The 22,671-nt window shown below is 43.6% G+C and overlaps 1 protein-coding gene across 1 annotated transcript in view; it reads left to right on the forward strand.

Moving 5' to 3' along the window:
- Nucleotides 1-22,671, forward strand: part of LOXHD1 (lipoxygenase homology PLAT domains 1) — a 149,464-nt gene that overhangs the window by 10,198 nt on the left and 116,595 nt on the right. The window contains exons 2-4 of the mRNA XM_058825935.1: nt 6,147-6,261; nt 16,122-16,202; nt 17,003-17,187. Of these exons, the coding sequence (XP_058681918.1) occupies nt 6,147-6,261; nt 16,122-16,202; nt 17,003-17,187 (381 nt within the window). The remainder of the gene's footprint in view (nt 1-6,146; nt 6,262-16,121; nt 16,203-17,002; nt 17,188-22,671) is intronic.

Genomic DNA, 22,671 nt, shown 5'->3' on the forward strand with positions numbered 1-22,671 from the left:
ATCATCTCCCTCTGCAAGGCAAGGAAATGGTTGTGTTTCCAGCAGCAATGCAGTGTAACTTGATACTGATTTTATGCTGTCTGTGTCCTGCGCTTGAAATGACCATTTCTGAATGCTTATTCTCAACAAAGAAAGTATTGTCTGTAATTTCCTTTATTGAGCTTGTATTTGCCTGAGAACAGTAATGGGTTTGCAGCTCATAGCACATCAGCCCTGTTTAGTTTGCTGGAACTTTCAGCAGCTTCTGAAGCCTTCGTGCTGGATAGCTGAACAGTGGAGTCAGCTGGGGATTCAATATCTACCAGAGGAGATAAGTGAACTAAATTCCACTTGATTGAGATAATATTTGGAACAAAAGAGCCTGTATCAGTAAGTGTATTAAAGCTTTGTATTGACTCTGCCTGGCCCATTGGGAGAAAAGCAAGATTTGGAGACTGGGCTGAAAGTCAAGCATTCTCATACTAACACTTTGGATTTCTGTAACTTGGCTGTGATCTGAGCACTCAGAGTAGGCTCACTTTGACCTTGGGGCAGGGTTGTTTGCTGGGAATAAAAAAAAAGCCCCAAAATAACACCTTGATGATGGTGTCTTCCTGTGAGCAGAGGTCCAAGCAGCATGATGATCAGACTGGGGTCCAGTCCTTTCTCTCTTGCCCTGGGGCTCCTCTACCCAGGGGCTGCCATTAACTCAGCCAGCACTGCTAGAAAAACCATTAAGGAGTACCACAGATGACAGAGTGATTTGGGTTGGAAGGGGCCTTTAAGAATATTTAATTCCAAGACTCTGCCTCCACTACAGCAGGTTGCCCCAAGCCCCATGTCAGGAGCATCTGAATGCTGGCTTCATGACTTGACCACTTGGGTGAAGACCTTGGGGGATTCTGTCCATGTCTGAAGGGAGGTGAATGACCTGTGAAAATATCTGGAGACACGGGAATGTCATCTTGTGTTTGACCAAGGAGGAAGTAGTGCCATCATGGGTGCAAAGTCATACACAGAGGGGCTAAGAAGCCTCTGCCAAAGTACTTCTCAGTGTGCCAAAACAGCAGGAACATGTAAAAGGAGTTGGTTTTTTTACATTGTAGAAGCCAAAAATAATTGCAAAGCTCTGAAGAAGTACCATGGAAGAAAGTCTTCGGTGAACATTAATGATCCAGAAAATAATCATGGGGGTGGACCATGAAAACTCAGATCTTTTGAGTAATGGAGAGTGTGAAAAATAGGGACTCAGAATGGGAAGATTAGAAATACAATGAGGCCATCCAAAAACCAAGTAAGGAACTTGGTGGGAAGATGTACGAAATTTGTATGATACCTGAGAATTTAATTTCTGTATTTTCCTAATGTTCCTTGCCACAACTGGGACACTGAAGTAGTAAATTTGATCCTTCTAACCTAGATTCCAGCTTTGGTTAGATAACTTCCACAGATATCAAATTTCAAGCATTTTAGTTGATTCAGTTTTATCATCCTAAATCACAAAATGCAAGATGTTTATGCTTGGGATTTGCTAGCACTGGACATGTTCTCTCAAAGCCAGAACATCCAATTATTCAGGAACAAACTCGAGGGTGGTTATGAAATGTCACTAACCTACAGGTCTTGTTGAACTATATCATGGATGCTGTTCCCAGCAAAGGGGCTGGGGTGCAAAATGTTCCCCACTCCACCTCAGTATCCTTTTCTGCCTGCTGGGCCCTTAAACTGCTGAGCAAATATGACACCCAATAGCAGCCAGGGGCTGATAAAAAATTGAAGAAAAAAAGTGCAAAGAAGAGAAACAATCCTGAATCTATACTGCTGAACTCCCATGCCTTTGAAGGAAGTGACTAAATAATCTGCACTTGTCTCCTGCCTTTTGCAGAAGGAACTGGCATCAATATTAGTATTAAACTTTAATTTTCTTCCTGCAAAGGAAATTATGGGCTCTGCATCCATGATATCACTGGAAATCTGGGACATTATTTATTTGCACAGCTGGCCATCCAGATGTAATTCTGGAAAAGGGATGGCAGGGCTCCTTCCCCTTCCAGCAGTGCACTGTGACATGTGTCAAATGCAGTGAGGTGCTGATGTCACCAACCCAGACCCTCCTTTTGTTCCTCAGTGCAAAGTTAATTAAAATGGTGTTTAGCCACAGCATACCTGGTATGACATGATCTAATAAATCAGGGCTCAGCATACCTGCCCTGGTAAAAGCCACTCATCCACGTGCTGCCTGCCCAGTGCAGTGTATGGAGGCTGGTTTTGGGGTTGTGAGCTTAAAGTGCAGCCCATCTACTTGGGTTGTCATTGCTTTGCAACTGTGAGACTCCCATTGCAGAAGTCAGACAAGGAATTTGATGTTTATGGGGGGAAAATTGTGGCTTGGTGGCGGGTTCTGTCTTACACAATGTCCCTGTACCCCATGACCTCACCTGCTAGGGATTGAAAAGTGGGAGTAGATCATCTTCTGCAACTTCTGCAAGGAAACTAATATTAGTTGTATAGATGAAGTGATGTCAATACCTACACAGGTGCAGCAGACCAGCTCAAGAATTGGTTTCACTTGATGGGCAGGTTTAACATGGCAGACTCTGTCACATATAGCCTATAAGTCCTACAACTTGTGTAGCAGTAAAAAAACCTAGAAAAACTGTCTGAGCTTTTGAAAGGTCTCCAAGAACTTACAGATTGTTGTGATGGCTTTTTTTTTTTCCTGTTCTCACATGAAAAATGCCAGCACACCAGCACAAATTTGAACACGACTTGACCTCACCCCTGAAAACCAGAACAGGGGCAAATTTTGCTTAGGCTCTGTGGAGAAAGAGGAGACAATGCCTAAAGGTCCTTTTCCCTTAAAAAGCTTAGAATCATCGAATGATTAAGGTTGGAAAAGATCTCCAAGATCATCGAGTCCAACCTTTGACCAAACGCCGACGTTGCCGACTAGACCAGGCACGAAGCGCCACGTCCGGTGATTGAAGCTCGCAGAGGGATGCTGAGCTGTAGCTGCCGCTTTGGCAGTGCCTGTAGGAAGCTCTGACAGTGATAAATACTTCCACGGCACAGATAAGTCATAATGCTCTTTGAGATGATCAGGCATAAAAGGCTGCTCTGGATGAGCACAGCAATATTTTAACGTGAGCCGGCTGCCTCCGAAGCGGAGCCGATGCAGCCGAGAGCCCTGGAACGATCGGCGGTGACTCACCGGGGCAGGGTGGATTACAAATCTCCCTCCTGCTAATGGCTAATGCAAACACGTCCTCTGTCTCTCCCTGCTATGCCAAACATCTCCCGTTGGCATGTGGGAATGCTAACAGGAGGAAGGTGAAATGAAAACACTGCTCATACGTATTACTCATGTGCAAGCTGTGGATCCCATATTCTTCTTCCTGGGTCTTTTTTGCAAACAAATATCCTCTTCTTTTTAGCCTATAAATGAAATACACCAAGCCAAGGGTTTCTTAAATTGTTGCCAAGCACAGAGCACAATTTACTGTACTTATTACAATAATGTTCCCCCTTTCTGTCCTATCTACGTTCATGGGAAGGTGAGATTAGGAAAATATTGCACTATGTTTTTTTTTTTTCTCAATGCAACAGAGCTGATGGAAATAAAGAATAGGTTTTGATCAGTTTTAAATGAGTGCCCTGCATTTGCTCTTTTAGTTGAAATGGTGATTAAATTTCTTTTTGGTGATGTTTTGAGGGAAGAGCATTATTGTGGAAAAACATTTGATGCTCAGAGCAGAGTTGCAATGTATTTTTTGTCTCTTTTGAATATATATAGAATAGAATAGATATGTGAATAGATTTTGTGATGTAGTGAGTGTAGTGAGGGAGAGATGGACATTAATGCAATACGTAACAGTTCTGATTCACCCATGAAGAGACCCAATTTTATAGCACTAGTTGTGAGAAATCCCATAGTTAGCAGTCAGTTTGCACAGGATGAAATTATGAAAATATAGCCTTTCCTCTAGCTTATAGGTCTGAGGTTGAAATGCCATCATTAGATCATGAACATCACATTGTCTGAAGCCAGAAAGGGCCATCAGGGTGCGTAGTTTGGCCACAGGCAAGGTTTTGCAATTTCTCCCAGTTCCTTCTGTGTTGAGCCAACCAAGACGTCCTTCAGTAAAGTAACCTGTTTTCAAGCCTCAAGTCTTGTTCTAGCATCACTCATCATCCTAAGAAATGTGTGTCTGACTATTATTTGAATCTGTCTAACTCTGCCTTTTGGCCATTGGATCTTGTCATGCCACTTGAGTAAAAGGCATTTTTTAACTTGTGTGTCTCCCAAGAAGATACATATCTGTGTAAATAAAGTTGTCACTCAGTCTACTATTTGGAAAGGTAAATGGATAGGGCTTTGATGTTACCTCTGTCTCTCTTTTCTTTGCCTCCTTTGGGCTCTGTTCTCTGTGGATATATCTTTTCTTTAGTCTCTCAGCCTTCTCTGGGCTCAATTCTCTGTGAATACAGCTTTCTATAATCTCCCAGCCTTCTCTGGGCTGAATTTTCTGTAGATACAGCCTTTCTATAGTTTCCCAGCCTTCTCTGGGCTGAATTCTCTGTGAATACAGTTTTCTATAGTTTCCCAGCCTTCTCTGGGCTGAATTCTCTGTGAATACAGTTTTCTATAGTTCCCCAGCCTTCTCTGGGCTGAATTCTTCTGGGATCCTCCCTCGTGGGGAGTTCCACTTATATCTCAATTCTCATTATTTGAAGTAAACTCTCGAGCTCGTTAGAATTTTGTTTCTCGTGTTTATTGTAGGATCCTTACAGAACTTAACAGGTCTCTCCAGGCTGGTTACAAGGTTAATCTTTGCAATTTGGTACATTTCTTTCTTCTGATGGTACAAACAAGGCCTTGTGGCACACTTCATGTCTGATACACAAAATGGCCCCAAATTACGTAGTTCTTTTATCTTTATACCTATTTTTACCCAATTAACAATAGACACGTATATTATTTTCCTTAATGACCCAATGACCCATCACCTCTGTGATGCACTGCGGCATTTTCTATCCAATTACTAACTACTACCCAAAAACCTTCAGGAGAAGAACATGAAGAAGAAAGAAGAAGGGACAAGGGACAACACCCTAAATCCTCCATCTTGTCTCCTGTTCTCTAAACTACTTTTTCACCCAGTGATTTAAGAAACTTTCTAATCTACACACCTACCTTTCTTATCTAACTTTAGCATTTGTTTTCATGTATCACTATGAAAACATGCCCATGAATTTCATATTATATGAAATTCAGTGTTCTCTTGGATCTCAGAACTAAACATTAAAAACAAGGGCACACAGTTTGTATTTCAGACTCCAACATTTGAGACTCTAATTTAAGTGTTTTCCTACCTATTGGCAGGGGGGTTAGTTTGGATTTCAGGAAAAGTTCTTCTCCCAGGGGGGCCTGGCACTGCCCAGGCTCCCCAGGGAATGAGCACAGCCAGAGCTCCAGGAAAGTTTGGACACCGTTCCAGGGATGCCCAGGGTGGGATTGTTGGAGTGTTTGTGCAGTGCCAGGAACTGGACTGGGTGATTCTGGTGGGTCCTGTGAGAGACTTGAAAGATTGATGTCTTGTTGAGCAAGACATTTTGGGGCCTTCCAGGTCTCTTCCAATTCAGGACATTCTGTGATTCTCCCCATGATTTACCATTTAGTCTTTGATAAAATCTCCAGAACAACCAAGATGCAAAATTCCTGGCTGTAGCAATGTCTCAGCTTCCATACAAATATCTTATCAGAGCAAACAGGAAAACATGCATTGCACTGACATGTGCATAAATGAAAAGTGGCTCAACAGCTTTAACACTTCACATAAATTCATCTGCTCTGTGTAACACATGCACATGCATTACGGTAGGGGAGGCAGCAAGTTCACAGAGAAGTGTTTTATTTGCAGCAAAATCCATCCTAACTCAGTCCCTCTCTGCTGATGCAAAGTGTCTCCAGCAGTTTTGTTTGATGTGATGATTTTTGACAGCTGGGTTCACTATGCCCTGTCAAAGAGATGGATTTGTTTGGGCAGTGGGTGCATTGATCCTCTAGGGTGTGTCTATCAGCTCAGGTTTGGTGATAACTTGTACCTATAAAGTGTAGGGTGAGGACCTTCTCCTGTTGTCCTGATGTTTCTTTTCTCCTTCCACAGTTTACGAGGTGGTGACAGTGACAGGAGATGTCCGTGGAGCAGGGACTGACGCCAATGTCTTTGTCACTCTCTTTGGAGAGCACGGGATCACTCCCAAGACTCATCTCACCAGCAAGTAAGTGTCTGGAGGAAAATCTGTATCTTTGAGGCCTGTCCTTCAGGGGCTGTTAAAGCATTTTGATGAAACATAATATCATGCTGATGGATGTGGAGGGAATAAATCTATATGGTATTTTAAGATCACCAGGGAAATCTGAAGTTTTGCCATTGCGTATTTTGTACCCAATCCGTTGCAAACCTGCATTCCCTTCTGTAGGTGGAAATCCATGTTATATAAGGCTCATACTTGCAAGGTGTGGGGATATTTGCTTTTCTTAGAGCTTAATTTTGGAGCTCCCAGTTTAGGAGCTGAGAATATTCATTGCTTGTTGGAGTGGGCATGATGGGCTATATTCCCATGCCTAGATCCCACGGAGGTCTCCATGCTAGTCAGGTACAGACAGAAATGTCCTTGAGTGTTTCTGGAGAGTAACTCGGTGAGTTTGAAGTAATGATGATAGATAACCACCTACAGCCAGCCACAGGAAATCTGAGGCAAGCAGAAATGGAAGAATTTAACTGACTCCCAATTTAGACTGCTTCCATCCTATCTGCTGCATGCCCTGCTGCACACCACTGTAGTTGCACATCATTGGTGGCCCTGTTCTATTTTCCTCCAGCTGATGTCAACATCATCCGATGGATGCATCTTCTTGTTCCTTATTAGCATGTTGAACTTAGTGGGAGCCATGTTTTATAATTTAAGAACCAATGAAAATGCTTTCGACTCTCTAAATAGCTTTTTTTTTGCTTTTTTTTTTTTTTTTTTTTTTTTTTTTTGCTTTTTTGGTTAAAAAGTAAGCATCAGGGCCAGCAGGTGCTCCTTTCCCATGAAAGCAAGATGACTTTTAACAAAGTACCAACTCTGCATATACTAATTTCCCCTTAGTCAGGCAATTGCACTAAGATAAAGGAGAAATCCTTTCTCCAAAATGTCTAGGAGAGGCTGTATGTCTCTGTTTTTCAGTGTTCTTACTGTTTTGGTTTTCTTGAAAATGTGTTTCAGAATTATTAATCCTGTGCTAATGTCACACGGTAACTTCACATTTTCTCCATTTCTACAGCACCGACAAGAGGTACCTGCAACTATTTTAAATTTTACCCTCAAAAGAGCTTCTCTTCCCAGTGAAACAACTCAAACATGAGAGTCTGTAAAGAAAATGATATGGGAATGGTAAAGAAAATACATGAAATTTCAGCCCTGTTTGCCATATTTGAAATTCAGAAACCAGAGCTAGGCAAAGGAGTTCTATTATCTCAGAATCTCTAGAAACACCAGGGAGAGCTTCCTGATGGTATATTATATATCTGTATAAAATGCTTTGGTTTTGTTGTGTGATTTTCATCCAACAAACTGCCAAAGTGGAATGCCATTTTCTTTGATTTAACAGAGAAGGAAAATGAGGCAAGGACCTATAAGAGGACGTGGTTCCATAACAAGTCAGTGACAGAGCTGGGAACAGCAGCAGCAGCTCTGCTGGCGAAAGCTTCTAGCCTTCAGTCCTGCCTCGTAGTATTTGGCAAAGCCATCAAAGCAACATCTGCTTTCCAGGGAGTTGTCTTGTAGTCAGCATTTACATAAATAGCCATTTCATTGGGAAAGCACTCATCTGCTTTAGGCTATGGAAAGCACCCAAATATTACCCTAAAAAATTAATAAATATACTCTATGCCCTGTAGAGAAGCCAAAAGATGTCCCTAACACATTTCTCAATCATCTGTGGCATTAGACATGCTTCTGGTTGTGCAGGTGGTCTTTGCTGGCACTTGGGTTAATGCCTCCTCTTTCCTCCTGCTCTCACCACTTTTATTTTGTGGAAGGAAAAAAGAAAGGACACACAGAGATTGTTTTAGCAGCAGCAGCACTCTGAGCTTGTTCAGACCTGAGTTAGCCTTTTGGGCTTGGTCTCTGCTGCTGCAGTGAGCAGATGGCTGAGATGTGGAAAGCAAGGATGGAAGGTTTGGGAATCCAATCTTCTGCAGTTCAGGGCTCTTGAAACTGGTCCCATAGGAGGTGACCGCTAGAACTGCAACTACAGCTTTCCACTGGGGGTTCCCCAAACATCAGCAAAATTTCTGTGTCTCTAAGCAAAGTCGGGCACTTTACAGTGCTCCATCAAGGAACAGTGAGGAAAAAATCTAGTCTGGATGTAGGAGTGCCTTCATACCTGCTTAATTGATAGTATTGTCACCTAATCAGGAAGAAAACCATGAAGTAGTCAGTTTCCCATCCCCTCCCCGCCCAAATTTATTCTGCAGCTTTGTGAATATGGCAAAAGGATGGAATCTCATGCATCTTTCAACTACATGTTTACATGAGTTCACTTATGACTGCAAATGCATGACATTTTATAGGTGTTTACATTTCCCAGTGTATGACAGACAACTAAAATATCATGCATTGCCTAAAGATGGTACTACCACTTCAGCTTCTGGTTATTAGAACGGGTTTTTTTTCCTGTTTCTTTCCTGACTGTGTGCTGGTAGTGAAAGACATGACCCTTCAGGTGTTTTTGTCGTGCGCGGTAAGGGGCAGACATGGCAAGCCCATGGAGTAACCTGTGTTTTTAATATTGCCCAATAATATGGTAACTGTGAAAGACACAAATCTTTGCCATGGCTGGTCATGGTTCTGGAAGTGGCAGCACTCAAAATCTGAGCCAAGAGTTGAGTTCCAAAGTAGGGGGCTACAAGAAAGGACATGGAGTAACAGGACAAGGGGAAAACTGCTTAAAAATATCAGAGGACAGGGTTAGGGGAATACTAGAAGGAAATTCTTGGCTATGAGAATGGTGAGGCCCTGCAGGTTGTCCAGAGAAGCTGCCCCATCCCAGGGGGATTTATATTTCATATATTCCATATTCCAGGACGGGTTGGATGGGGCTTGGAGCAACCTGATGTAGTGAAAGGTGTCCCTGCCCATGGCAGGGAATGGAATGAGATGGACTTTAAGGTCCCTAAGGTCTTTTCCAACACAAAAATCTGAGATTTGTTTTGGAAAGGAGTTCAGACAAGTAGTGTTGAGTGCCTGGGAGAGGCTGGAATGGCTCCTCCTTTGCAGTCACTGTGTCAGTTTGGGGGGACTGTATCACTGGTACTGGAAAAGTGCTGCTTGGGCCCAGAAGCTCTTGGCAAAATCCCACCTTAAAACCCAGCTCATGCAACTCTTCAGTTCCCCATCTACCACCCTGCACCAGGTACAGCTCAGCCAGAAGCTAAAAGCACCACCACAAATTAATTTCTTTCCACCAGCTCCACCATGGACACGTGGCTGAACACCAAGGCTTTGCTTGGTGGCATTTTGACAGTTGTCAAGACTTTTCCCACAGGTATGAATCGATCCTCTGTGGTCCCACACAGAGCAAAGGGTGCTGATCCTCCACAGTATTTTATTTCCCCATGTGTTTTCCACCAGGCTGAGGCTGGGGAAATATTACAGCACTCAGCTGACTGCCAGCTCGTTCAGTTTTTAGTCCAAATCTATGTTTTTCTTGCTAGTGTAACTTTTCAATGTTAGGCTTACTTGGTCCAGTTTGGGGCAACTGCAAATAACATCACAGAGATGTTTTTACCTTGAGAAGAAAGAAAGAAGAAAGAGTTAAAAGAAGACTTAACATCTATGGCAATGTGGAAGAAAGATGAAATAATTGGTGACAGCTGGCCTTCTACTGAATTTGAGGACAATACAGGGGATTTTTTTTCTTTTTATTTTTTAAATTTCTGATGCTGAAGGCAATTAATTGGCAGTCACTTCTGCCTGGTCTTGGGTGACTGTATAGAGCTTTTCCTGTTCCTTATGCCAGCAAATACATATGAATTGCTGAGTATGCACAGGATAGTCTTTAGAGGATGGTAATATTTGTAGCTCTAATACAGTTAAGCCAAACCCAATGGCAGAAGATCTGATTTTGATATTTAACCTCTCCGGAATAAATAAATAACTAGAGGAAAGAGAGTCTATTTACTCTGAGCATTTAATATAATAAGTTAGGAAGAGTTAGGTAGTTGGTGCAGAAAGGGCTGTTCAGATTAGGAAGGGAACAAACCCCAAGTGCAGAGAGGGAAGGATTTTCACATTGCTGCTGAAGCGCTGCTTCAGAGAGGAGCTGTGATCCTTTTTCTTTAATGCCACGGGATGTTTCCCATTTTACAAATGTTTATGTATCTAACTGTGCCCTGATTGATGTCTGTACAACTCTGCAGCACTTTCAGTGCTCTCTGAAGACTTAATGGGCTGGGACAGTGTTAAGTAACAGCACATTTTGGAGTCCATATTCACTTCTGGAAAAGAAACTAAGTGGGAAATTTTTCCCTCTCAGTTGCTCATCCTTATTAGCCAGCCTATGTCCAGTATTTTGGGAATATAATACCTGTGGGAGTGCTTAGACTGAGGTGTTGAACAACCTAAATATAAGAGTGGGTATAATTGGTGTATGTACAAATTATAATCCACCAGCAGTTATGCACACAGCAGCTGGCAGTAAAACTACAACTTAGAGAGAAAAATAGGATTTTGCTTAAAATAGCCAGACATTTAAGGTGATTCAGCTGTAAGACCCAGGTCCCTGCTGATCAAGTGTCAGCTGCATTTTTCAGACTGTAAAACCTGGCCAGTCTTCCCCTTGGGATGAGAGTAAAGGTGTATTCCTGGAATGAACTCAACCATTCTGTCTTGCTCAAAATCCTGCTCCTATCCTAACTCATTAATGTCAGTCTTAAAAGTGCCTGAGTTCATTCTCATCAAAAATTGAAAAATATTTCTCCATGGGAAGGGGACGAAAATTTTCAATGGACTAAAATTTACCTCAATCTGGCAAAGTGAATGTAATTAAAAATGCAATTTAATACTGGGAAATACTGAGCTGTTCTTGGTGGCACAGTTTGCTCTGCATCCAGTTTCTCTAGAAAATAATGGCCAAACCTGCAGACAACAAAGACATCCCCACCCACAGCAGTGGGGTTGGAAAGAAATTATCTTTCAGGTCCCTAACAAACCAGGACATTCTATGATTCTATGATTTTATAATAAAGCATAGCTTAGATTATCTAAATTAAACACCACTACTTTATTTTGTTTATGCAAATCACACCAGCAAAGATGAAAAACTGATATCACGATGATGCTGCTCCATGCAGTGCAAAGTGGAGGAGCACTTACTCAATGTCTGTAATTAAGGCTGTCTGAATCTGTACCTGGAATGCTTATGGATAAGGCAGAGTCTGAGTATCCTATGGCACTTTGTGAAGTTTTGGGGTAAATTCAGGATCCCACGGTCTCAGGCTGGTGTTTGGCTCCGGGGTGTCATCATGATGCTGCAGCCCTGAGCAATTAATCTCATCCAATTATACCCTTCCAAGTGGGGTTGGTTTTTTCACCAATTTTTCAGTGCCTGTTTAAGCAGGATTCATTCTGCTGGTCGATAATGTCCTTGATACAGACATTGACAGTGGCTGTGCTTTTCTGCTGGTTTCTTTTCCATCTGGAGTGGTTTTGGACGTATGCTGCCTCACGTGGTATTTCCAGCCACCCGCTGACTGATGCTGTCAGCTTCATGACAGCAGTCTTGGCTAAATATTTGCAGAACAAACTCCCTGGAGTATTTGTTGCTCCAAGGAGGAGGTTAATGATGCTGCTATTGGAGCTCTGTGCTGAGAGTAAACATGGTTTGAACATATGGGGGATTTTTTGTAGTTAGTTTGTACAGGACAGTGTCCTCTCTCCAGGAGCGATCGATAGTGGATGTGTAGGGAGGGACAGAGGGATGAGGCCACCACACTGTCAGCAATTTTCCAATACCTTTTGCATCTTCTGGCAAGATGCCATCTTAGCCAGAGGCCTGATAACACAGATTCACACAGCCTGTAATGTGTATTGGACAACCTGAGGATGAGGGAAGCTGCCTGTACTTTCAAGCCCGGAGAACAACAGGGATACACCAGTGCTCATCCCTGACACCTTTTCATGCCACCCTTACAGATGATACTGGCTGAAGGGTGGGAGGGAAATCCTACATGGAAACAGGATGCAGAGAGAGAACACTGTAGCAGTTCAAAATACGTGGGGAAGGGAGCAGGTATCGTACGGTTTTGGGGAAGAAATTTCCTTCCTGCCCCTCTCAGTTCAGCTCTGACACACATTAAATTCTGGGGACAGCTCTGGGCCCCTCAGCACAGGAGAGACACCGAGGGGCTGGAGCGTGTCCAGGGCAGGGAACGGAGCTGGGGAAGGGGCTGGAGCCCCAGGAGCGGCTGAGGGAGCTGGGAAAGGGGCTCAGCCTGGAGAAAAGGAGGCTCAGGGGGCCCTTGTGGCTCTGCACAAGTCCCTGGCAGGAGGGGACAGCCGGGGGGGTCGGGCTGTGCTGCCAGGGAACAGGGACAGGAGGAGAGGGAACGGCCTCAGGCTGGGCCAGGGCAGGGACAGGTTAAATATTACAGAAATTTTCTTCACCAAGGGAGCTGTCCAATCCCAGAACAGGCTGCCCAAGGTGGTGGTGGAGTCCCCATGCCTGGAGGGATTTAAAAGCCATGTGGATGTGGCACTTGGGGACATGGGTCAGTGGTGGCTTTGGCCGTTCTGTGGGAATGGTTGGACTCAAAGTCCTTGGAGGGCTTTTCCAGCCCAAATGATTATGTGATTCTGTGTACACTGCCCACTCATAGTGCATGATAAACTCCTCTGACCTAGCAGGTGAACCAAGTGGCATTTATTTTTACCTAGAGAGTGGCAGGCTTTAGGATGGTTTGGGCTGTACAACCTTCCGAAATCCTCCCCAATACCCAGCTCCTCCAGCTGCTGCTAAACATCCGTGGCAGAAGCAGGCAGACCTGTGGGCAGCATTTCAGGGAGATGCAACCAAGAACTGACTCTTTCTAATGGTTTAATGGAGCATTTTTAAAATTTTGTTTGAACTGACATCCAGAATAACACTTTGTGCTTCTGTGCAGCCCTTAATCCATGGTGCTTTTGCTGGCAGTTCTGTGTGTACAAGGCATTTTCAGGTAAAATACCAAATGGAAAGGCAGTTTAAATGACTGTTAAGCAGGGACTCAAAGCTAAATTGGTTTTGGGTTACTCCATCACTGCTGAAGGTCATTATTTTTATGCCTCTGCTGTGATCAGTATCCAGGTTTTCTGTCTGTTCCTAAGAATTCAGCCGTGAAAAGGGTTATCAGCTGTTAGCTGATCTAAAGGGAAGACTATTATCTACAAACATTCAAAGTTTCCTTTTGAAATGTGACTTTTCTTTAGTTGGTGGGATCAACTCTTTTTAATTAATCTTCATTTTTAAAAAAAATTACTTGTACAAATGTTTATTTTATGTTCTTTTGCAAACAAAATTGCACTATTGAGGCTTTCTGGCTGTCAACCCACCAAGAAGTGGCAAAACTCTGGTGGCACTGGCTCTGTTGTCAGTGACCATGGCCTGCAGACGAGATGAATGCAGAGATTTAAAAATGCTACACTCAAATATGCACCAGTTCTTGCAGCGACTTATAGCAACACCACTAACCCAACCAGGGGACAAAGTGTTCTGAATGATTGTACATTTGCAGCACCACAAGCAGTGCAGCCTGCAGGCAATTACTCAACTGAAAGGATCTGAAAACAGCCTCAGATAAAAAATAAAAAAAAAAAATTAAAAAAAATATATATGTTAGAATTTCATATACTAGTCTTTGATGAAGCTCCTTGGATGCTTCTTACAAAGCAATTGGGAAAAATGCTGCAACAGAATATGGAAAAAATAGAGCTGCTAGAGCCAATCAAATATGTCAAATAATAAACCCAACTGAAACATATTTCTGGAGTTGCCCTGGCCTGTTATTTCAGATTAATGACAGGGCTCTTAGCGAAATTCAGAAGATCTTTAGACTGTTTATGGTCTAAAATCCCTGGGCTTGAACCCAGTCAAGCCTGAACATTGCAAATTTAGTGCTGCAATTTCCAAGTCATATTTTCCTGCTTTATTTGTCACCAGGGCTGTACAAGCCAGTGTGCCTCATTGTTTCATGTAACAAGTTCCTTATGGTAATCTGGCTGTGAATGTCTCATTCTAGTCCTAGCCTGGACCACACTCTGACATGGCCCAGCTGTAATTTTTCCTTTTCTTTCACTCTTTCTTTTTTTTTTCAGCCTTAATTTCAGTGTAGCCATTCACTGTGGGATATTCCCTCACTCACTCTCTCCCCACGCAATTGGCAGTGCTGGAAGGAAGGACTGGATTTTTCTTTCCTGGTGCTGTTGATGCTGCAGATCCATCTCAAGGGAAGAGACTTGTCAAAACTCTTCCTACCTTTGGACAGGAAGACTTCCCAGGGGTTTGACTCCTGGACCATGTCACGTTTTCCAGTGCTTCCCCAAGCTGTTTTGGGATGCGCTAGGCATCTGCTCAGGGGGCACTTTTGGACTCCCTGCAGAAGGAGGTTTTCTCCCCATCATCCACCCCAGCAGCAGCAGCAGCGGGACTGCCACAATCCAGCAGCCGTGGGACTGGTGCACTGAGAGCTTTGGGCTGATTATTCTCACTTAATACTTTCATGCCATCTCCGTAGCAGTCTGCAGCACTGCATCGATCTCTGAGCCAATGCGGGGAGAAGCTGCTGTCATTACGATGCTCATTCAAGCCTGACAGACTAATTGCCTTGCACTCTCTGGCTGTTTTCACTCCGGCAGCCAGGTTGGGGGAGGCTGAGCCGGCTTTAATTGCCTCTTGTCTTCACGGCAAGGTTAACCATTTTAGCCTTTTTCGTACACCGGTGTCGCTCCGGGCACGGGGTGTGAAACAGCAGAATGGACAAGAAGGGGGGGCAGGAGGAGGAGGAGGAGGAGGAGGAGGAGGAAGGCTGTGCATGGGTTTAGCAGAATACAAAATGACCCTAAGCAAGGCACATGCAGGTCCTTCAGCAACGTGAACAGCGGTGAGCGAAGCCAAACCCCCTTGCTGGGATTATTAATATTCATTGAGTTTCTGAGTGCAAACCGCTTGTCACTGTGGCTTTGCGCTGCTCGAGTGCTGTGGTTTCTTGCTCATTTTAATATGACTCCTGGATTTTGCTGTGTTTAATCATCCGTAGCCATGCTTAGCAGCCCAGGGGAAATGGGGGCCCATCAGGGAGGGCAGGTGGGAGAGGCTGTGTCTTCAGAGATTTGCCTTGATGTTATTCATAGTGTTTTCATGGAAAATATGAGCTTGAAAAAGGACAGAGGTGCTTGCCAAGGATAACACTGCAGGATAGAGGCAGAACTGGGAATTAAATTCTACATCCCCTGACCTGGGCCAATAGACTTTATATTGCTTCTGCACTTGCACCTGTGAAATACAAACGTCACACTTAACACTTCACCAAAAAAGTCAAACCACTTCCTGCCTACAATTCCTTTACTTGGAATGAGGTACAAATTGTAGGAGGAAGCAGCAAAGTTTCAGCAGCTGTTTAAAAAAAACCGATGGGAGATGGGCCTGGAAAGTTGTATGTGGTTGGATGCTTTTACCTCTGGCTGAGCTCTGCACAGATCTGTGGCCACACAGGGAACTTGCTGGAGCCCTTTGCTGCACCACCAGGAGCAGGTCTGCTTGATGCCTGGAGGCTAGGATGACAGGAGAGGACATGTCTGGGAGTGGGACTCTGAGACGAAAAGCATATTGCATTTCCCCCAAAGCTCCTGCCTCGGCTTCTGGAGTCTGAGAAGGAAAAAAGTCTGCTGAATGTCAGTACTTAGAGCATCCAAAACCTGTCACTGGGGAGAGGGCATTGAAAACTAGGTCTTTCCAGCATTAGGAATGACACTTCTTTATCCTTAAACGTTAGCACTTGTGTGCTTGCTGTCAAGGCTGCTGGTTTTTCACCATTCCTTCCGATGCATGTGCCTTGCAGGAGCAGCACGGCCTTTGAGAGGAGCAAAACAGATGTGTTCCGAGTGAAAACCAATAACGTGGGACAAATAAAGAAAATAAGGTACCTGCACAATGCTGCTACCACAGCACCTGTTCTGTGAGATGCTAACAGGATGACAGGCTGTAGAGGTTTAAGCGTTGCCATGTTTTATTCATTATTTCTTAACGTGCTCCCATCAAGGTGAAGTTAAGGGGTGGTAAAAGCTTGTTTACTGCTGAAGATTTGAATTGAAGTGTGAAATCACCTACGGTATTGCTTATAAGTATCCATGCTCCCCACCAAGAATTGTATTTCTGTCATATGCACTCATGGGGAAAGACATTTAGGACTGTTTTTATGTCCCAATGGAGGTAAATGGGGTTTGCCATCCACTTTTGCTAACTTAGTGTAATGTAAATGATAATTATTATGTTTAACCACTGTCTGACTGACTGATATAAAATTTAAAATTAGTAAGTAGCACAAAGAAAGCTGGGAAGAGGTGGTTAAAACAATGCAAGAGGAGAATAGACTAGGAGGGGTACTGGGTGGGGGAGTCCCTTGTGTTTTAGATATACAGTGCAAGGTGAATTAATGCGTATGTTGAATAAATGTAGAGGTGTGGGTATGTTTGTGGGCACCTCCTTGCAGAGAGAAGATTCACAGATTCACCTGTGATCTCTGCCCACATGGAAAGTTGTTATTTTTAATACACCCTGCAAAAGCCTGTAAGTTCCTTGAAACTCTTTGGATAGACAGCCATAAACAGGAAATATGCGTACTGTTGCTCTAGCCTTGCCCAGTATAAAATGTTCCTAAAAATTACGGTGCTCATGGCCAGTCTTAACCAGAACAGTAAAACAGGGTTGTTCTTCCTCTAGGATTGAGCACGACAACACCGGACTGAACGCGGGGTGGTTCCTGGACCGGGTGATCGTGACCGACATGAACAGACCTCACCTCCGGTTTTACTTCCCCTGCAACAACTGGCTCAGCAAGGAGGATGGGGATGGACTGTATGTCAGAGACCTCATTGGCAGCCTGAATCCCATGGATGTGCCCAAAAGTAAGGGTTTTCAAACAAAAAAACCGACTTGGCTTTCTGGTGCCTTGTAGGAAAGGACAGGGTTGCTTTGAGATGATCTCATCATATAAAAAGTAATTTTGTAGTCTAAGCTAATTTAAGCTTTCTTTATAGTCAGTGGAGAGAGATAGAGGAAGGAGCAAGATGTCTCCAGAGGGTAATTTCTTCTTCCAGTGTTAGATCTGATGTCTTAGGGTGGGATAAATCACTGGTTGGAGAAGTTCCACTCATTTGTTGAGTACTGAGGGCCCTGTGATGACAACATTAAATTAGATTGAACACCTACATGTAGATGAGAGGCATCCTACCCTGGAAGATGTAGCTGGTACCCCTGTGTGCTACCCAAAGAGGCAGTGTGGTTGCAGTCCTGTCCATAAAGTGTTTCCAGTCTGGCGATGTCCTGCAGGAAATTTCCATGAAGGAGGCAACCCTTTTTCTGGAACTCGGTTTTGCTAATTGTGTGTATGATACCCACACTGGGCTGGTGCCTGTTTTTAATGCGTGGTTTTAAGCTAATGATGTTGAAACTAAGCCAGGACAGCTTGCACACCAGACATGTACTCTCAAATTGGTACCAGCGTGCTGGCCACACGGTGATGTATGGCGCACGTAACGCGAGTGGGAAGGCGATGGAGACGTGAAAGAGGAGCCTCAGGTGGGCTGTCAGCACTCCAACTGCAACTGCTAATGAGGAAACAGAGTTGTGTTTTCCTGACCCACTCACCAGGGCACCACTCCTTTCTGGGAGCTTAATTTTGGGTGTGGAACTGAAGGCCATCAGCCACAGGTCTGCGGGGAAAGAAAGCTGTGTGGTTTGATACTAAAAAGAGGAAACTTGTGGTTTTTCTAGGATCGAACCTTATTGAGTATAATTAGTAGACCTCTTGCAATGATGTTGCTGACATTATCACTTAGGAGCAATTATTTGGTCAAACCAATTTATTGCCAGACTTAAGCTGTGCTGTGAGCATTGTTAGATGCTTCAGAAGGGCAAAGTATCGTTATTTTTATTGTGGTCATGTTAACAGTGAAAGAATACATGAAACTGACCCAGAATCATTGAGTTATTTTGCACTATTGTGATACAACCTTCTAAAAGAGTGCTGGTATGTTGAATATGTAAGCATTAGAGTGCATGTGAGTTAGCATGCAAAAATAATGTCTATTGACAAGATATGCATATTGGAGCATTTTAAAAATGCAGACATCCCCAGGGTGGCTTCCACAAGGGAATGAGATAACATCTGGAGATGATATCTGCTAAAACCCCACCCAGTTACTACTGAGGTTGTGTGTGCTGAAGTATCTTGCTGTTCTTTAATCCAAATTGATTTGTGAAATGAAGACTCTAAGGTCACTCGAGGGGCAGGAGGGCTCTGGAGAAGGTAGAGTATGAGTCAAAGCAATGTACGATTAAGGAGAGGTTCCTGTGAGGAGGAAGTCAACCATTCAATCTTAATAGATCTTTAAATGACACAGCACCTTATCTGAATTTATTATTGCCCCTGCCTGGGAGAGATGATTCAAGGGAACGTGTGTGATTTCCTACATCCTGTTCAACACCTGTCTCACAGCGGGAAAGGACTCATGGGCTAAACCCTCAGCTGGTACAAGAGAGTGCAGCTCCAATAAAATTGCTGGAGCTACTTTGCATCTCACAAGCAGAACAGCCAGTCCCAAGCACTCACTCTTCTGGAGAAGTGGCTCTGGGATATGGATGAACTGCTCTCCATGTGCTTGGCCCGGGAGAAATATGAGTAAGATCATCTCCTGAGCGTGAAAGAAGAGATTTAGGCAGGCGTTTGTCAGAAATGCATCAGCTCTCAGCACCTTTATCAGAGATAAACCCTGCTCCTGAGCGGCACAGGCTGGGCTCTGCAGCCGCCTGCACGAAGGCAGGAGCTGGGCTGAGGCCAGAGGCAGGGGTGAAGCCTTGGAAGCCTTCCAGGTGGCAGGTCTGAATCTGTAAGAGGAGAGGGTTAGCTCAGCTATCTCAGGTTGCAGTTCCCCTTGAACCATAATTAATGAAAGATAAACATCCCCAGACTGCTGTGGTGAACTGTCAGCTGCAAATGTAAATGTATCTGAATTAATTTGCTTCCCTCTGGATCCGTAAAGGTCTGAAATGAGATTGTGATGTGATTTTTGTTGTACATACAAATCTTTTGCCCTGAATTTGGTTGGTTTTTAGGGTATATTGTTCCTTCTTTCCAATGGATTAAATAGTGATGTTTACTCTTTGAGTATTAATATTTTCTAGGCCCCTAGATAACAAAAAATGATGTAAGTTTGTGTAAAAAAAGTTTTTTAAGGAAATATTAGCAATTCCCTTCTAAGTCTATGTTCCCATTAGCAGTTCAGTGCCATATTCTTCTTTCTGGTTATGTCTCTTCAACCACATCTTCAATCCATTTATTTCTTCAGTTGTTCTTTATAAACCCCTCAGACAGTGTTGTTCCCAAACTCAGTTTCATGCTTTGCTTTCATGCTCCATTTGCTGTCACAGTCAGGAATGTTTTTGGAGGTAATCAAACAAGTTTCCTCCGGGTTCCCTCTCCTGCAACACCTTCAGCTTTTGATCTTCTCCTGCAGAACTTGCCCGTCTTTGTCATGAGAATTTACCTTCCTCTTTTGAACTGGAGGTCACTGCTGGGACCCTCTCTGTGCTTTGTGTGGGAAGGATGTGGGCTTGAAAAAAATAAACTCCTTTTCTTTGTCATATCTTTGCTTCACTGAAAGGGCATCTGAAGCCTATTTGAAGGGGAGCTGTTGGTGCTTAAACCAAAACTGACTAAACTATGGGCAGCTTCTTTCTTGGTGAGGAGCAGAGGCCAGATAAAGAATTCCTGTAGACTGTGAGTTCTGAAGGGGTTAATTTTAAGGCGAAAAAAAAAAAAAAAGAAAAAAAAAGAGGAATAATTAAAAAATGCAGAAGAGAATGTGTGGCAAAAAACAGTCAACATATAGTGGAAAAAATGGACATACACACACTCAAAACCCAAAACAAGAATACTTTTCATGATCCAAATAGAACTACCATGGATGTCTTACTTAGCAATTGCAGACACCTGAGTGATTGCATTTTCTTATCCGAATAAAATGCCTCCTGTCAGGTTCCCTGTGGAATGCCACGCGTTTCTCAAGGAGAACAGGTTACATCTTAAGTGTTGCCGCTTGAATGGCCCTCTATTCCCTGCATTCACATCCACGGCATCGTATGCCCACGGGCCTTTGACAGGGATAGTGTCACAGATTCTTATTTACCCAGTGGCTTCTATTGGCAGCCTGGATTAATTTACACTACGGGTATTAATTACAAGGGAGGGCTATTGTTCAACTTTATGCTGCTTTACTTGAGTTTATGAAGCCTTAGGATTGTATGGCTGTGGCTGAGCCTTTGTGCAAGGGACAGGCTCAAAACTGGAGCCAGGTGCTGGTTTTCCTTTGAATGTTGCCGGTTTTGGATCACTCTGAGGGTGTCTGATGTCCCGCCAAAGTAGGGGGGTGCATTCATAACAGCTTGCAGATGCACTGGGAGATCTACTGAACTCAGTGGAGGTGTAAAAGGACGTGAAATTCAGGAGCCAGTTCAGAATCACAGAACCCTTTAGGCTGGAAAAGCCCTCCAGGACCACAGATCACTGTTTCCCCAGCACTGCTCAGCCCACACTGACCCATGTCCCCAAGTGCCACATTCACGTGGCTTTTGAATTCCTTCAGGGATGGGACTCTGCCCAACAACGCTGCCCTGGACAGTTTGTTGCAGTAACTGGAGTTCCCATCCCATTGTTTGATACTTGCAGAGGGGTCAGGAATCGTTTGTGCCACCCAGTGAACAGATCCTCATATCCTCCACTCCACAGTGACTCTCATTTTTCTGGACCTCACTGGCCTTTGCCTCTTGGTCTTCATCCCTGCAGTTGGGACACCAAGGTTGTGTCTTTCTTCATCCCTGTGTGTGATGAATATAGATTTTTACCACCTGGCTGGAAAGCAGGGAGCCCTGAGAGTTGATCCTCATGTGGGTTGCAGGGTTTCTCAAGACGTAATACCAAAACATATCTGCAAGGCTAAGTTTCTTTCAGACTCATAAAAGATGCTGAGGTTTGGTCAGGCTAGATGATATGTTGTTTATCCAGCAATAAACATATTTTCTCTGGGGGTGACCACAGGCAGTTAAGGCTACTCAGCTGCTTGAGGTTAGTCTGGTCTCTATGCAGTGTAACCTCCAGTTATGCTCAGAACAAGGGAAATACATATTGGCTGTTCCTGATTTCCCTTGAAACCTCTCGCTAATCAATCAATTCTCTGTACATGCTTTACTCTGAGAAAGCAGAATCATTCATTTGCAATGGGGATGTTCACTCACTAGGTCCTTAAAATCATGCTCAGGAGCTCAGTGAGCTGAAAATTAATTCAGTCTCCTCTGCAGGTTTATCTTATGCTAACCTGTCAAATTTTGGTCAAGTCTTTGCAACCTGCCTCTTGCAAATGAGGTTGAGAGCCAAGGACTGGTTTTCATCTGGCTTTTTGGCCATCAGAACCCTAAAATTATTTAGGATTGGACATGATGGGTTATAAATGTACATGGGACAGCAACTTATGTTGAACTCCCTCAATGCTGCTTATTCCCAGTAGGACAGAACTGCATGTGTGACACTAAACTACTTCAGTCTCTATTTCTGGGTAAAGTTTAATCTTATTTGGACTAATAATAATGAAAATGAAGAGCATATTAGTGTGGCACGCTTCAACCTTAAGGATGGAAGAGTTCTGACACAGTTGCATTGTGTTTAATTTTTCCATACTTAAATGCGTTGAAAATTGACCACCTATTGCTATGCTTGATCATTATTGCTATTATATAAAAGAAAGGATCACAAGTGGAGATCCAATACAGCTGTTCTTTATCTAGGGGTGGGTCTTTTAAAGTCAGACATGACATTTCTGTTTTGCTGAAGCAAGAAGCAGTTTTGAAAAAGAAAGTTGTTGGTTGTGTCAATTCTGGGCTGATTTGGGGCCAGTACACAGTGCACCTGAGAGTTTGCATGGATGTGTCCTAAGGGTAATGGCTGTGAAGTCACAATGAGCAGCTGGGATTTGGATTCTAGTAAAGTCAGACAAGTGGTGAAATTTCCCGGGGTGCTCACACAGGCAGAGGGAGGTCTTGCATTTAAAAACGTTAGAAAAATGTTTATTATCAAAGCATTAACCTGCTCTAGGTATTCTAGGAGGTTTTTAGATCCACTGTGACCTAAAACTCATGTATTTGAGCTGTGAATGTGAGCTTACACCTTTCCTCTTTGAAGGGTTCTTGGGTTAAGGCTTCACAGTTCGTTGTTCAGAGTTTTAATGTTGGCTGTTGGCTGACTTGAAGGCTTATAAGCACTGACCTGGCTGTGACTTGAGGAAACATCTGGAGCAGCAGGTATAGGTGCACATGACTCACTTTGAGTCAGAAGCTAA

The sequence above is a fragment of the Poecile atricapillus genome, chromosome Z, assembly GCF_030490865.1.
Source record: "Poecile atricapillus isolate bPoeAtr1 chromosome Z, bPoeAtr1.hap1, whole genome shotgun sequence".
In the NCBI taxonomy this organism is placed as follows: Eukaryota; Metazoa; Chordata; class Aves; order Passeriformes; family Paridae; genus Poecile; species Poecile atricapillus.